The sequence below is a fragment of the Protopterus annectens genome, chromosome 16.part0 (genome assembly GCF_019279795.1).
Source record: "Protopterus annectens isolate FY-2018-M chromosome 16.part0, PAN1.0, whole genome shotgun sequence".
Classification (NCBI taxonomy): Eukaryota; Metazoa; Chordata; order Ceratodontiformes; family Protopteridae; genus Protopterus; species Protopterus annectens.
In genome coordinates this window covers 594,969,292-594,987,017 of record NC_056750.1, presented here as the reverse complement: position 1 = coordinate 594,987,017, position 17,726 = coordinate 594,969,292, and the positions used below count along the sequence as shown (strand labels likewise).

Genomic DNA, 17,726 nt, shown 5'->3' with positions numbered 1-17,726 from the left:
GTGGTTGTTGTCCAGTATCTTGCCTTCAGCCTTGCTACCTTGGGGTTGGAGCGCAAACCTCTGCTCCGACTCGGCCTATACTAAAGATGGAGAGCTTCTACTGGCTCGAGGCTGAATACCTATCCCATAGTGCTTAGTGGCTATTCCCCAGATATCGTTTGAGAAGGAAGTTTCCCATGATATGTACAATATCCAAAAGGATAATATCTGAAAAAAACATATTGTCAAAAAATTAACAAGAAAGGGCAAGAAGGGAATCGGACCTTATCTGCCAATTTCTATGAAAAAAATTCCTCTAGATACTCCAGGAAGGGGGTGGCTGGGAGGTACTGCACAACAAACATGGAACGTTATGGTGAGTGCGTAATTTCTTTGTTGATATATTGTCCCATCTCGCTTTCAGTCTTGCTACCTTGGGACAGAGTCCCCAGCACTTTTTTCTTGGGAGGCTCAAGGGAATAAACGCCTCAGGAAAGTGGAACCAAAGGATGCCCTGTTCCGGGAGGCCACATCTACTTTGTAATGAGCAATGAAAGTATGAGGGTTAACCCATGTAGCAGTAGCACAAATTAAATCCAGTGGAAGTCTGGATTGAAAGGCAACGGAGGTAGATACCGCTCTAGTTGAATACCCTTTGATTTTCCCTGGTGGTGCCTTGTTGTGGGAATCCTACACCTATGTGATGGCTTCAGTAAGCCATTTGGACAAAGTCACTTTTGAGACTGACAAACCTTTTTTATTTTCTGAATAGGAGACAAATAGTTGGTCTGATTTCCTAAATTCTTTGGTCCTGTACAAGTAAAAACGTATCTGTCTGTGCACATCCAGTTGATGAAGATTATACTCTGCCCTGTTGCCGTAGTTTGGAAAAAAACACTGGTAATTCTATACTCTGGTTTAAATTGGCTTGAGTGCAAACTTTCGGTAAAAAGTAAGGATGTGTTCTGAGGGAAACCTTATCATTATAAAAGATCAAATAAGGTGGACGGATAGACAAGGCTTGTAACTCTCCTGGCTGAAGTAATTGCTGTCAAGAAGAGTGTTTTCCAAGATAGAAATTTTAATGAACAAGATTATTCTGGTTCAAAAGGGGGAAGAATCAAAGATGTCAATACTAGGTTGAGGTCCCAAGGAGGAGGAGGTTCTCTGACTGGAGGTCTTAACAGAAAAGTACCTTTTAGGAAGGCTTTGCATAGTCTGAGACATTAGAGTAGATCCTGATTCTCCCACATAATAATTAGAAATAGCAGCTAATTGAACTCTGATAGTGGCTGCCGCTGCCCCCTGATTAAAGGTTTCTGTTAGAAATTCCAGAATTAGAGGTATAGATGCTGTAAAAGGATCTATATGTCTTTTGTCAGCCCAACAAGAGAACCTCTTCCATTTGCTCTCATAGAGATTCCTAGTCGTCTGCTTGTGCGAAGAGACTACAATGTGATGAACTGCAGGGGACAATTCCGGAAGCCTGGCTAAGAGCGGAAGTGGAGCAGCCAAGCTGTCAGTTTGAGGGAGTGGAGTGAAGGATGGAGCGTTCCTGACTGATGCATCAGAAGATCCGGCACTGGGTCCAGGATCCATGGGTCTTCCTGAAGGGCCAAAGGAATGAGAACCAAATCTGACAAGGCCAGTATCGAGCAATGAGAATTAACCTGTGACTCAACACCTTTGCTTTCTTTATGACCTTTGGAATCAAGGGAAATGGAGGGGGGAGCATAAAGAAGACCCAAGGGCCAATTATGCACCAGTGCATCCCTTGGTGACTCTCCCGGGCTGGAAATTAGGGCAAAGTAGTTGCTGCATTTGGAATTGAAGGGAGTGGCAAATAGGTCGCAGCAATGCTGACCCCATTTGCGAAAAATTTGATTCTCAACTTCTGATTGAGGGACCACTCATGAGGCATGAAAGTCACTCTGCTTAGCCTGTCTGCTATAAAGTTGGGTTTCCCTGGGATATGCGTTGCTGTCAGAAAGCATTGAGAAGATATCGCCCATTGCTATACTCTCTGGGCCTCTTGACATAAAGGGTAGGATCTGGTTCCCGCCTGTTTGTTGATGTACCAAACCACGACATATTGTTTGTCTGAATTGCAATGGTCCCCTTGGGAAGAGAGTCCTTAAGTGCTTGCAATGCCAGAAGCACGGCCCACATTTCTAGGACATTGATATGCAAATGATACTCATGATCGTTCCAAACTCCTTGGACCGTATGTCCCAGATAATGCCCCCCCCATCCTATCTGGGACATGTCCATGGTTACTGTAGCGATAGGTTGAGGAAGTACAAACGGTCTGCCCATTGTTAGCTGAGTGGAATGAACCCACCACAGTAAGTCCTTGCAGGAAGGAGTTATGAAAATTTCGTGAGGCATGGGTAAGTCCTGCATGGACCATTGGGCGAAGAGCAGCCACTTCAGTATTCTCATGTGAAAACGTCCCATGGGAAGTAGTGTTATCGTCACTGCCATAGAGCCTAGGACTTTCAGCACAAACCTTGCCTGTACTCTGTTCTTGTTGAATAAAATAGTCACTTGACTGCATAGCGTTTGCATCCTTTCTTGAGGTAGCTTTGCCAACTTGTCATTTGTATTTAAATCTGCACCAGTGAATGTAATATGCTGTGATGGCAACAAGGCAGATTTTTCTGTATTTATAGTAATGCCTAGTTTTGAGAAAAGGTAAATAGTGTAGCCTCTTGCTTTGATCAGTAGTTGCTTGGTAGTGGCAGTTAGGAGCCAGTCATCTAAGTATAGAAACACCTGAAATCCTTGTTGTCTCAGACGAGCCGTGACCACATCCATGCATTTGGGAAACACCCTGGGGGCTGTGGTGAGCCAAAAGGGCAGAGTTCTGAACTGGTAATGACTGGCTCCCAGCTGGAAGTGTAGAAATCTTCTTGAGTGCCTGTCCATCTTTATGTGGTAGTACGCGTCCTGAAGATTTAACATGCACATCCAATTGTCTTTTCCCAGGAATGGGAGTATAGACTGCAGTGTTACCATCCAGAACTTTGATTTTCTCACCGACTTGTTTACCTGCTGAGATCCAATTGGATCTTTTTTTGGAACTAAAAAGAACCTTGAGTAAATTCCGGATCCTAACTGTTCTGCAGGGACTTTTTTTTTTTTTTTTTTCTGGCACCTTTTGTATTTCTGGGGTTGCTTGATCCCTTTGACCGGGTGGAATGTCTGAGATAGACTTTGGTGGACATTGGAAGGGAATGTTGTATCCTCTGGATATAATGGACTATACCCATTTGTCTTGAGTCATATTCAGCCAGGCTTCTGGGTATAGCGATATCCTCCCCCGACTACCTCCAGAGGTGGACAGACAGGCCTCCTTTCAGGAGCACTGGAAGGGCCTACCAGAGGAAGTATCTCTGTCGCCCTGGTTTTGTGGACACCCCCTCTGCCACGTGGATGGCGTCTTACTTTGTTTCCCCCTCTGCTCCTGGGAGAAGGATCGCCACGAGTGTCAGATAAGGCTCCTTTGGACTTACAGAACCACATTTTTCCGCCCTTTTGACCTTTAGGATAAGGTCTGGTAAGGGCAGGAAAAACTGACTCCAACGGCAGACAGAGTCTTACCATCCTGTTGTCTCCTTTTGAGGGTTTCTTTTACTTTAGGCCCGAACAATGACGAGCCATCAAAGGGAGTGTCAATAAAGGAAGAACGGAAGGGTTCTGCAAACTCGCAAAGGCGCATCCAGGAATGTCTACAAAGAGCTATTCCTGTGCCTGCTGCCCTGCTCGCTCCATCGGCTGCATAAGATATGAGCCTCATGGAGAAGTTAGATATGGAGATTAAAGTTGCAAGCTGGGAGATAACCTTATCAGATAAGTCCTGGGCTGTAGCACCTTGCAGGGTATCTTCTAGCTCTTTTAGGAGATCCCTCTGAAGTCTTGTGAAATGCGACAAATAATTCAGCGACCATAAAGTAAAGGCCACTGAAGAGAACATACGCTTCCCGTATCTATCCATCTTACAAGAATCTTTGTTCAGTGGATGAACAGATGGACGTTTCAGCTAACGCCTTTTTTGTGGTTGCTGCCAGCACCATTTCATCTATGGGAACCCCTTTAGTAAAGTACTGCCTATCTTCCAAGGCCGTAATGAACTTATTAGGCCTCTGCGGAATGGGGTCCACTGAGTCCGGAGAGTCCCATTCCTTCTGGCTCAGCAAACCCAGGAGAGGGTCAAGAGGTGGTAGGGTGAGAGCCAAATGCTTCCATGTATACAGAGTCATCTTCAGAAGGGGAAAGGAACTTCTAGCCACCCCTCTGTGTAAGGATCTCCAGGATGTCTGAAAAGGAATCATCCTCAGAGTGGGGTCCTTGGAGACCCTTCTGAATCCTCTAAGTTGGTCTCAGAAGTGACAGACTCAGGGGAGTCTGTTTTTCCTCTTACACTGTCTCTTCCGAGAGACCTCCTCTGGGGGATGTTCCAGAGAGGTATCGGAAGAGGAGGATCCACCCATTGTGGCTTCCTGGGGCACTGACTTTCTATTCTGTGGTTGATGGCGAGGTAATGAAGAGGTGGACATTGGTCCCTTGGGGGGGAAGAGAGGCTGGAGCCGAAGGTGGAGTAGACTTAGAGGAGAGCACACTCTGCATCACCTCGAAGGCACCACGGTCTTGGGCTTAGAGACACTCTGGCCTCGAGAGGCCGGGAGATCTCCTCGGCACCGAGGCAGATGTGGGAGCCGAAGTGGGAAAGCCGACTCCAAGGGTCCGACCCAACTCTCCCCCCCCCGGAGCCGACCAGGGAGTGTCGGCCCCCAGGTCCCTCGATGGACGAAAGCATTGAAGAAACAGGAGCAGACGTCGGATTCAAGATATCAGTAGTGATTACTGGCTTTGGTGGATCCAGCACAACGGCTTTCATACTCTCTGGCTCCAAACTCATCCGAGTTGGAGGAGGAATAGGCATAGTAGAAGGTACCGCTGTCGGCTCCAAGGTCCGTTGGGCTGGGTTCGAAAGACTTTCAGCTAGGGCCCGGGTCCGAAGCAACCTCTTCACTACCCGCTCCACGTCCTCATCCGATAACCTGGAGGATCTAGAGGAATGACTGGAAGACTTGTGGCTCCCTGCCACTGACTGTAATAAAAGAGAGACCGGCACAGAGGAAACAAGGTTCCAAGAACGGTGACCAGTTCCTCTTTCGGCTCCGCAACGGCTCCGATGAGACAGATGGAGCTGAGGGAGAACCATGTTTTTTGTCTCTGATAACTCTTGGAGCCAAGCAGGCATCATGCCTGGTGCTGCTCGTCTGCTCAGACACTGGAGCTCATGAAGCAGACTTTGGAGTCTTGTCTGAGTTTTTTAATCTGATTTCCTTTGTCCACTTTCAGTAAGCCCCTCAATATAAGCTTATTCCTCCTCTCCTGAAAGACCCTGGCACTAAAACTATGACAAATGGAACAGGAGTCTTGAAGATGGAGTGGACGCAGACCATACAAACAATTAGTGTGTCCGTCAGTAATGGGCATCTTTTGAGTGCAGGAATCACACTTTTTGAATCCTGACTTATGTTCCTTAGCTGGTTCCTTAGACATAGTAGCTATAGGGAAAAAATTTCTCAATAAAAGTTAAAACAACAACTAACTATAACTGTTATAAAGAGAATGCAGCAAAGAAAACAAGTATCTAAAATTAAGTACTATATATATATATTTTTTAAAGAGAAGAAAAAGGAGGGGAGGAGAAGTCTTTAAGTTAAACAACTATCTCCTCCTAAACAGATTACTCCTAAAAGGCTTATAAAAGAGAAAAAAGGGCAAGAATCCTCTAATTTAAAAAGGGAGTCTTGTGGAGAAAAGAAGGCCCAAAGAAAGATAGCCGCAAAATAGTACAATACTTTTACTATAGCACTAATACATAAAAATAACTAACAATTTGACAGAAAAGTTAGAAAAAGACATAAAATATTAAATTTTCCAAGCCAGAGCCAGTGAAGATAATCCCGAAGCTTCAAGCGGCAAACAAGATCTGGGGAATAGCCACTAAGCACTATGGGATAGGTATTCAGCCTCAAGCCAGTAGAAGCTCTCAAGCTGTAGTATAGGCTGAGTCGGAGCCGAGGTTTCAGCTCCGAACCCAAGGTAGCAAGACTGAAGGCGAGATGGGACAACATAACATCTATGGTTAATTTGCCATCATTAACATATTTATTCGGTGGTGTATAATTAAAAAGTGATTTGAAAAATTCTCTTACTGCAGGTATGCTTACAGAGAAACATCATGTGCCGATGATCTTTTTACTGTTTCTTTTCGTTATAATTAAGCTGTCATCATGTAGAGAGCTTTCTGATTCTAAAATTTGTAGATATATATAACTTTAGTTACTTCAGTGGAACTATAGTCTTAATTTTAATAAACTTGTGTTTCTGTTTACCGTTTGCTGAGCTGTTGCCTATTATTTACTGATTCCATGTTATCTGGTATATTAGCCTGCAGCCTTATGTAACTATAGATATGATGCCAGCTGCTATAAAATGAAACCTCTGATTAAATGAAACCTGACAAACTTGATTTCTAATACAGAGTCAAGAACCCCCTGATGCACATTAAATGAAGCATTAGCATGCAGAAATATTCTTGACCTGAAGTAGGAGGTTGTGGTTTTCCAGGTCACAAAGGGTGGGAGGGCTCATCAAACCTAAACAATTTCCAGCCTCACTGGTATTCTGTATAGAGTGATGGAGAGAGCCATAATGGAGCTTATCCAGTAAGCACAGTGAACCTGTTGCTGTTGGATATGCAACAGTGCAATTTTGTAAAGAGTAGCGCTTACCTTTTGACTCTTGTGGCATTGTTTGAAAAGGTAGCAGAACTTAATGAAAGTTTAAAGATGCATAATTCTAGTCTTGCCCTTGCTAAGACATTTGTCACTATTTTATATACGGGTGTAGTTGGTGGATGAAGAGCATTAGTTGGCAATTTATGCAGGACACCACAAATCGAAGTGAGTAGTTACCTATCATTCTCAACTCTGGTTACCAATGGGAGTCCCATGGAGGCTGTCTGCTGGGGCTGCTTCATTATGGACCATTTTCAAATATAAAGGGGGAAAATGGATAACCAAGTAATGCTGATGATGGCAGATTGGGCATCATATTTACTTTACTAAAAGTTGCTCAAGTTCTCCAAAATTTTCTACAAAAAAATATGCATCCATAATGCAGTAGTAATGACATTATTAGTAATGTCAGTCATTACTATCTGGAGACTTGGCAAAAAAAACCATAAATGAGTATTATAAAGTAAATGATCAGATCATTAAAAATGATGCCATTATTAAAGATCTAAGGGCAGTAGTCGACAATGATTTAAACTTTTACCAAATTGGGTATACCAGAGCCAGAAAAGCATATTCCTTGGCCCATCTATTTTTAAAGGGAGAGTCTAGTCACTCCAGGAAGGCCTTGTTCCATCATTGTAACTCACCGATATAAATCGTTATTGATTACAGTACAGCATTTTGTAGCCTTTAAACAAGATGATTGAAAGAACTTTAAATATTACTAGAAAAATTAAAGGATTGGAAGACTGTTCAGAAAGGCTTTAGGAATTGTCATCATGTGTTGGTTTGTATACATTACTTAGAAGTTTCTTCTGTGTGAGTTATAATTTAGCATTTGATCTGACTTGCTCTTGTAATTCTTAGACCCATAATTGTGAATCCCAGAATGGGGGTGGCAACAAAACTGAACAACAGCACTGTAACTCTCCAAGAAGCAAGAAGGGCTAGGAGGCAATGTTCTTAAAGTTTTGTTTTTTTTTTGCAGTGGGGCTGCACCTCCCCCAACTACTTGTATACTAACTAATACTCTGAGATGTGGCAATCTTGGCCTCATTATATACACATCCCTGTTTTTCACATTCAGTCTTGTTCTAGTATTTGCATTTGTGAGAGTTGGAAATTAAAACTGAGTTTTATCTAGTTTAGTTCAAATATTTGTGTCTGGAATAGACCAATATGGGAGCTAACTTGTACTGGGAACCTATTTGGGAAAATAAATATTGATAGAAAAATAAGACCGTTACAATAGATAGTGCCTTCCAAGCTTATGGAACAAGCTTCTATTTACAGTCAGAAGTCCTTTAACCATTAGCATCCTCTGTGAGGTTAAAGCAGTCATATTTCTCAAAGGCCAGTATGTTGCTAGCTTGACAGTGAACGTACGAAGTTAATAACTAGCAGAAAAAAGAATGGATCTGTGTCATGCAAGGGGACTTCCTGGTAAGTTAATTCAGCTCTATGAATAATTTGTTGCAGTCATTGTACAAGGGGTGCTGAAAAGTTCTTCGTCCGACCAACGTTCTAAATTCTGAGTGTTATTTTGTGTCTGTAGCTGAAAAGAGGATTATTTCATCTTGTAAAGTGCCAGTTTGCAGAATGTAATGCTATGTTTTGACATGGTTTCAGATTGCTGATTGAACCATGTCAAAGAAAAGTGTGGAAATTTCAAGTATGGAACTCCGAGCCATCATGAACTTCCTATTCCTCCAGAAGAAAACTCTAAAGGAAGTCCATGAAGGTGTGATGCAAACTTTGAGTGACAAGTGCCCTTCTTACTCAACTGTGAAGAAGTGGTGTGCAAACTTTCAGAGTGGAGATTGAGACTGTAGATCCTGCAAGATATTGGAGGCCTCAAACGGTGTCAGCTCAAAATTGTTGACCGTGTCTGTGACGCCCCTGCACTGGCCCAGTAATCAAGGAGCCTCAGTCTTCACCACTAGCACCAGTCATTGACGTGCACATTGGGAGGATAACAAGTACACACACAGTAAAGTACAGTTTCCCTTAAGAGTGCACAGAGATCGCAGAGTCAGTCTGGGGCTGGTTTCTCCCTTTTTCTCCAGATTCCCAGTAAGACTCCCCACTGGCACAGCTATAGAGTTAAGATCTTAGCCGAGCGGTCAAGCTAAAACCTCCAGCAAGTCTCTCTGTCCTACCAGTGCTTCGTGTCCCTGCTCAAGTAGCTGACACACACTTGGAGATTTGATTTATATACAAACACACATACACACTCCTTGGAAAGGCTGGCACAGATTGACTAGTTATGCTCCCTTCTGCCCAGACTAAAAGGTAGTTATCACTGCCACCAGCCATCACTTTATAAGCTACTATAAGGCCCTTACAAAGGGTGACCAATTCTACCGTGTAATGTTACTATTATCCAAATGGCAAGTGTGACTTTCAAGGCTATTAGAGTGGCCCATACAATGTCAGCAAATACATATGCAAGTACTCTCAAGAGTTTTTAAATATCTCTAAACAAACCAGACACAATTAAAAGGTTTAATATATATTTAATGGGTCTATATTAGAACATCGAAGTTTCAGTACTTTGAATGTTCTAATATCGAACCCTATTCAGCGAAAGCTGAAAATATCAAAGCAACAGAAAACCATATTTTTTCCTAGGGAAAGAGTTTGGTTGTCCCTTTCTGTTGCTTCGGTATTTTCAGTGCTGTGGTGGAAAGTTATGGGTTGGGTTCAGGTAAGTGTGCGCTTGAGTGCAGATTAGGTTAGTTAGGGTTACGATGCGGGTTACGTATGTGTGCAATTGTGTGGACGTGAGGGTTAGGGCAGGTTAGGTGAGTTAGGGTTAGGGCGCGGGTCAGGTAAGTGTGTGATTGTGTGGACGTGAGGGTTAGCGCGCAGTAGGTGAGTTAGGGTTAGGGCGCGGGTGAGGTGAGTGTGCGATAGTGACTGACCTTAGGGTTAGTGTTTGGGTTAAGGTAAGTGGATAGTTAGTGGTGTGTGTATAGTTTAGTGTAGCGTTAGGTGTAAGATTTTAGGTGTATGTGTGTGGATTGCTGTTAGTTTGGTGTGCTTGTGTTGGTGTATGTGTTTTGGAACAGTAAATTTTTTCCCTAGGAAAAAATTCGCTGTTCTGTATGTTCAATGTGTTCAGCTTTCGCTGAACAGGGTTCGATATTAGAACATTCAAAGTTTTGAAACTTCGATGTTCTAATATAGACCCATATTTAATAATAAAAGAACAAGACAATACTCAATAACTCAATACAGTGACTACAGGGTTCAGAATCACAGTAAATATTTAAAAACAACATTGCAGGACAGTCTCAAATAAATACAGAAAACATCTGAACTAATCCTTACTGTATTCCTATCTATATCTAAGACAAATCACTTTTCCCTATGTCTTATTTACAGACAGCACCCAGGCAGAAGTGCTGAAGATTGATGTTTCCAGGTCTAAAGACAAATACAAAATGAGCAGTCTCTGAGAGAGTTCCCAAATTAATAATCAACATTACTGGTGAGTTAGCCAGGATGACATCATATTTTGTCACCTGCCCCAAGTTCCCAGGCTAACAGAAACTTCGAATTTAGCACCTCTGTGTCAAAAATACTATTCTCTCAGACGTTTGCATAGACCTGGATGCCGTAAAACAGTTAAACACTTTTACATTTGAAACCTAGTAATTATTTCTGTTTCAAGACAATAGAAGAACTTCTTGCTGTAGACATCCTGTGTTCTTGCTGTATTAACTAATTTTATAGCACATCATAAAACTCTTTACTTTTCAACTTATTTTCTTAGAGTTTTGCAAGTTTAACTCTCTATGTTCCAACTTATACTATGAAAACAGTCATTTGCACAGCCATATGGTTTATACACATTTCTGTTTTCCAGTAGGGTACACTGTGGTTACAGCAAAACCACACACACACAAAAAAAAATGTAAAAATAATAATAACCACCAAAAGGCTGCTGATTCAAGAAAGACGAATTTAATAAAACTTAGCGGCTCAGCTTAATAAAAGCCTTCCAAGAGTAAAAACACCCCATTTCAAGACATTCCTTGCATACAAAAATTAACAATTAAACAATTACATCATTATTAAGTCACGTACTTACAATTACATTCCTTGTTGAGCCCAAAGGGCTCCAAAGTGCCATACTTTAAAATTAGCAAAGTTTCCTTTCTTAGAAGTTTTTCCTTTAAACTCATACATTCCCGTAAACATACTTCTATTTTTTTTCCAAAATACAACCCTGTAAATCTTCAGTATTAGAACCATGAAAAGAGTTAAAATGACCACCCAATGTACTGTCCATTCTCTTATTTCTGATATCTCTTAAGTGTTCTTGAAAACAGACTTTAAAACTTCTAAAGGTTTCCCCTATATAATGCAGGTTACATGTACATCTAAGACCATAGAATATTCCTTCAGTACTGCATGTGAAATCGCCCTTTATAAAAAAAACCTAGATTTATTAATATAGGGAAAAAGGTTAACCGCTTGCTTACAAATGGAACATTTATTACAAGGTGTAGTGTCTTTATTCAAGAATATATTTCTGTCCACACTGACATCTGGTGAAATAAACTGGTTATGCATGAGCATGGCAGACAGATTTCTGGCTCTTTTATAAGAAATCTTGACATGTTCGGGTAAAATATGCCTTAACTCCCTATCTCTCAAAACCATGGACCAAAATTTTTGTACTTTTTTCACAATATGTTCAGAAATCACAGTAAAAGTGGTAACAAAATAAATTTATTTTCTATTACTTTCGGTGGTGGTGCTGCGGTAGCGTTTTCTCCTCACAGTAAGACGCTGTCCGGTTCGATTCTCAGCTAGAGTGTCATCTGCTTGGAGACATGCGTGAATGAGCGTACCTTCGTTGAAGGTTGTGCATCAGGGCTGGTAACTCGGCACGTAAAAATAACTACCAATCATTAGCGGACCGGAGTTCCACTGTGGCGACCCCTAACCGGGAAAAAGCCGAAATACATAAACAAACAATTATCTTCATGCAAAGATGTATTATTCTTAACATTTGTTATTTCCCTTGTATCAGACGTTTTTTTCCTACAATAGTTATAAGGGAAAACACCCCATCTATCATTCATATTATGATGCTATCTTATTTCCATAATTTTAGATTTAGCCTCCATAACTTGATCAACATTATAGCCTCTTTTAATAAACATTTTTTTCAGCCTCTAATAATTCTTTAGTAAATGCATCATCTTTACTACACAATCTGTTAATCTGCAAAAATTCATTATATGGTAGTACTGATAACAGATGTGCAGGATGACAACTGTTACCATAGAGGAATTGGTTTCTTTGATCACATTTCTTATGTAAGCTAGTCTCCAACCCATTTAAATCCGTATCCAAAAAAACTCACCCTGGAACATATTCGAGTTCCTTCAAACTGCAATACCATATTATTAAATTGTAAATCATTTACAAATGTCAGGACATCTCCTTGTTGCCCCTCACACAAAAAAATTAAATCCTCTGTAAATCAAAAGTACCATATTACCATTGTTCTATAGAAACTATGTGTATCAATAAAACATTCTTCAAATTTGGCCATAACAAGATTAGCATACACAAGGGCAAAAGCTGCCCCCATGGCTGTCCCTTGTAACTGATGAAGAATTTCCCCATTAAATGTAAAAAAAAATTATTCTTGAGGCAAAAAGGTATCAACTCAATAAGGAAATTGGACATGGGGGAATCAGCCATGAAGTGAAATAAAGCTGCTACACCTACATTGTTTGATTTTAGTGTACAAACTTTTAACATCCACCGACCAGCTCTTTACAAGCTACTATAAGGTTCTTACAAAGGGTGACCAGTTCTACTGTGTAATGTTACTATTATTCAAATGGAAGTATGACTTTCAAGGCTATTAGAGTGGCCCATACAGTGTCACCAAATACATATGCAAGTACACTAAGAGTTTAAATATTTCTAAACAAACCAGACACAATTAAAAGGTTTAATATATATTTAATAATAAATAATAAAAGAACAAGGCAATACTGAATAACTCAATACAGTGACTACAGAGTTCAGAATCACAAGAAATAATTTAAAACAACATTGCAGGATAGTCTCAAATACAGAAAACATCTAAACTAATCCTTACTATATTCCTGTCTATATCTAAGAGAAATTAGTTTTCCCTAAGTCTTACAGACAACACGCAGGCAGAAGTGGTGAAGATGGATGTTTCCAGGTCCAAAGACAAATACAGAATGTGCAGTCTCAGAGAAAGTTCCTAAATTAATAATCAACATTACTGCTGGGTTAGCCAGGATGACATCACACTTTACCTGCCCCCAGTTCCCAAGCTAACAGAAACTTAGGATTTAGCACCTCTGTGTCAAAAATACTCAACTCTCAGAAGTTTGCATAGAACTGGAAGTCATAAAACAGTTAAGAGTTTTACATATTTGTGTTTCAAGACAATAGAAAGAACTTGTAGCTGTGGACATCTTGTCTTCTTGCTGTATTAACTAACTTTATAGCACATCATAAAACTCTTTACCTTTCAACTTATTTTCTTAGAGTTTTGCAAGTTAACTCTGTGTGTTCCTGCTTCTACTATGAAAAAAATCACTTGCACAGCCATATGATTTATACACATTTCTGTTGTCCAGTAGGGTACACTGTGGTTACATTCTGGAAGCTCAGTACATAACATATAGTTCAACACACACTCCTGCACCAGTAGTTTAATATACACATACCCTATAGTTCTCTTACATTTGTAAGACAAACCTGTGGATCATATTAATATTCACAAATGACATATGATTATTTACAAAATTCCAGATAGCTGGGCTGGCATCCTCACAATGTCCATAACCTGATTTTGGCAGATCGATGAATATCAGCTAAAACAATTGCTGAGACACTATAGATATCTAGGGAATGTGTTGGGTTTATAATTCATGAGCATTTGGGCATGCAGAAACTGTCAGCCAAGTCGGTGCCCAAATGTTTCAATGCCGACAAGAAAAGACATCAAATGGACACTTGATTTTGTGGTATTTTTGTCGAGCTGGTGCCAGCTTTTTGGAATGACTTGTTACTATTGGTTAAACATAGTTACCACTATGATCCTGAGACAAAACGGTCCATGCAATGGTGGCACTCAGGTTCTCGCAAATTCAATGAAGTTTAAGATCCATAAGTCATCAGGAAAGGTCATGACAACAGTGTTTTGGGATCAGGAAGGGGTTGTAATGACTATTAAGGAGCCAAACAGTTAATGCAGAATGGGTCTACTTCATTATGTCAACCCACAGTTCGTCAACTGTCAAAACGGCGAGACAAAAATGCTATAATTGTACAAATACAAACTCCCTGAACATCATATATCCTCTCCAGGAAAGTAACCACTTGGCCATCAATGATGAAATCACAAACGGTAGCAAATTATACCCACCAAAGCAGGGGACTCCCCGCCACCACCATTTAAATATACCAACTCAGAAATCGCACTACACCGGAGAAAGGGCACAGTTCACCATGGTGGCCAAGTGGTTACTTTCCCGGAGAGGATATATGATCTTCCAGGTGTTCATGCTTGTAAAATTATGGCGTTTTCATCTTGCTGTTTTGACAGTCTGAACTATGGGTTGACGTTATGAAGGGGACCCATGCAGAATACTACTGCAACTTGCTGTGCCGATTAAAGGAAGCATTGAAAGAAATAAGGAGATGGAAGCTGCAGAAGGTAGTTCTCTTTTTGCAAGACAATGCACCTGTTCACAAGGCTGGCAAAACAATAGATGTTTTGACAAAGTTGGTGTTTGAGTGCATAGACCATCCATCCTACTCACCAGGTCTTGCTCCATATGATTATTTCCTGTTTCCAAACCTTACAAAGAGTTTGAAAGGGCAGCAATTTTTGAGTGATTCAGAGGTGATAGCAGCAGTGGAGCAGTATTTCAGTGAACAGACTTCAAACTTTTTTGGAGGGTTACAGAAACTTCAGGCATGATGTGGCAAGTGTGTTGAACTTCGGGGTGAATATGTTGAATAACTTGTAAGTTTCGTGGCTCTCTGTCATTCTTTTCTAGGTCGAGCTTAGAACTTTTCAGCACCCTGGTAAGCTCATTTTTGGTGCTTCTTTGAAGGTAAGAGTTCTAGAATTGTGTAAAAGTAGCAACACCAGTCCAGCACATTAAAAACAAAACAAGAATTGTTTATATAATGACAGACCTGTTTTGCTGCATAGTCATTAGGCCAGGTTAATGGTGAAAAAACCTGTTGAGCAAATGACACAGTAGTTGCAGCAGTTCTTTTCTGACACAGAAAATGATTTCAGAACTGGCAGTGTAAAGGTTGGCAGTTCCTTAATCTGTTTATCGAGACAGCCTAATTACTTCACCATGCTTTCATACCCCCCATCCTTTTGTTGTCAGTACACTTGCATGACCCAACATCCTGCAGAGACTGCTTGTCCAACAGTTTGCAACTCAAAAAAGCAAAGCCTGTCTCTTGTGCACCTTAAATGAGGATCTGTACTTGACTCTGTTATGTACTTCCTTTGTATTAAAAGTAAAACGGGCACATAGTCAAACCGGTAAGTAAAAACTACAAGAAAAACCTAGCCAAGTTAGGGTTTTCACTGTGTGATGCCTTAAACCGTCTATAAGAGGCCCATGGCATATGTGCAGGTGGACCCTTAAAGACATCATGTTTCAACTAAATGGCTGCTGAATGTCCATGACTTTTTACTTTTTCATGTTTAAGTCTTTATGGATTGTTTCAGGCCAATAAAGCCAATTGCTGCTAGTTGTAAACATGCACGTTTCGGCCTTCTTATGACTTTTGTCAGCACAGCATACGTGGACTATTTGGCTATAATGTAGAAACACAGGGTCTTTGTCTGTGTGCCATTTTTACTTTTTGGTTTAGTTGTCAGTTGGGATGCTTTGCAGACAACTTTACTGGTTATGGACATCAGCTGAGTTGAAAGACCCTGTGTTCCTACTGTATAGCCAAACAGTCCAGTTATGCTGTGCTGACGAGGTCATAATAAGGTGGAAACGTTCATGTACACAGCTAGTGGTGTTTGCTTTTATTGGCCTGAATGTGTCCATAAGGAAAATTAAAAAGTCTTGGACATTCAGAAGCCATTTACCTTAAACAATTTGTTTTTAATGGGTCATTTGCATATATCCTATCTTCCTCTATTACGGAAGGTTTAAGGTATCACACTGAACACTCTAGCTTGGCTAGCTTTTTCTTCTAGTTTTTACTCCCTTTGTGTTAAAGACCTTTGAGAGAATTGCAGGAATGTTAGCACATCTTAACATGCCAGTGACATGGTATGCAGTAGACAGACTGATTCTGTCCACCTTTTTACAGAAGCTGTCCAGGGTTGAATGGCAAAACTAATGACTAAATGAATTTAGGCTTCAAATCAGCCTAGCAATTAAAATAGTACTGTTTGGCCCAAGATGTCTTTCTTTAACAAGAAATGATCTCATATTTTTCAGTCGCTGATGTAAAAAATGATGGTTCCCTGTATTAAAGTATTCTCTTTGATCAAAATATATTATTCAGGGATCATATTCAGTCATTTACTGCCAGAGTTCACAGACATCTCTGAGGCCCCCTTCATACTGTCATGAATTATCGTACTGAAGAGGTAAGTAGTGTAGCAGGTGCTTTACTTGTACCTAGATTAACCTTTGCTAGCCATGTACTAACAGCACTGCAGCGTGCCTTAATAAGAAGTTAAACAGAACTTGCAGTTTGAAGTTTGTACCCAAAGTGAAAAAGAGTAAATTCCATGGATGCTTCACTCTCAGGAAATGAGAATGAATGTCCAACTTATTCCGGTACGCAAACGGATACAGAGGGATAGCAACTGAAGCCTGTAAAGCGTAGTCTAGCATTGGGGATCCTGTTCAGTGGAACTTCTTATTGGGATTTTTCTGGCTACCACACTGTACCATACCATTCCAGTTATTTTTCCCAAGAAGCTTCCCTTGCCCATGGATGCACATACCAGTTACTGGCATGTGCTTTAACATCACACACTGCAGTAGGATACTGTGGCAAGCCTGTGAGCCTTACAGTACTTTCCTGTCAGTATCACATGTCGAATTGTTTTTGTAATGAAAAAGTACACACATTGTTAATGTAGCCATGAAATCTCAACCCAGGACTTGCTGTAGCAGTGTGTTTCACTCGGGAGAGGAGTCTCATTTTCTGCAGTTAAAGAAGGGGGGAAATTTTTCGCCTGCCTTGCCTTGGCTACTGAGCAGTGTGGCTGGGCATTGTGCACTGCTGCACTTGGAGAGAATGGTAGTGTTTCACAGGAATTGGTGGAAAGGTCCTTTGCACAGCTCCAGGCCTTTGTCAAAGTAGCATCAAAAGGCTAAAGAAATGTAAAGAAGCCATTGGTCACATTCTGTTTAAGGAAAGGTAATTTCTTAGATGGCCTACTGGTCCCTGTATGTTGAGTTTGCTTTTACCTTCCAATTGAGTAGACAGTCAAGGGAGGTGCATCCCTGGCAACCAGCTTTGGCAGTGGGACATCTCAGGGTAAATTCTCCACTCAGTTCCTGGCGCATGTGGTGAGGGGCAGGTGTGAGCAGAGCTGCATAAAGTTTATAATGAGCTGATGAATTTGCTAGGCTTGAAGTACTTTGTGATCCCTAAAGCTTTTGCACATCCCCTGTGTGAGAGAAGAATATGCAGTGTTCTGAGCACTTAATTGTTATGTGCTTAGTAGTGTAGTGGCTGCTTATTACATTCTTTTGGGCTTTATTTTCTGTTGTGCTGTGTGACTTTGAGTTTGTTTGAACAGAGCTGCACCAGTCTGTGCTACGTGCAGCAGTGCACACTGCCCAGCCACACTGCATAGTAGCCAGTGAGTGCCTGTTTCTTTCACCCTCATTTCAGGTGATTTGAAATTTATCATTC

At 41.0% G+C, this 17,726-nt stretch overlaps 1 protein-coding gene across 1 annotated transcript in view; it reads left to right on the top strand.

Annotated features, from left to right (window-relative positions):
• UAP1L1 (UDP-N-acetylglucosamine pyrophosphorylase 1 like 1) overlaps window positions 1-14,787 on the top strand; it is a 397,656-nt gene extending 382,869 nt beyond the window's left edge. Inside the window, exon 7 of the mRNA XM_044058150.1 lies at window positions 14,410-14,787. Within this exon, the coding sequence (XP_043914085.1) occupies window positions 14,410-14,787 (378 nt within the window). The remainder of the gene's footprint in view (window positions 1-14,409) is intronic.
• The last annotated feature ends 2,939 nt before the right edge of the window (window positions 14,788-17,726 follow it).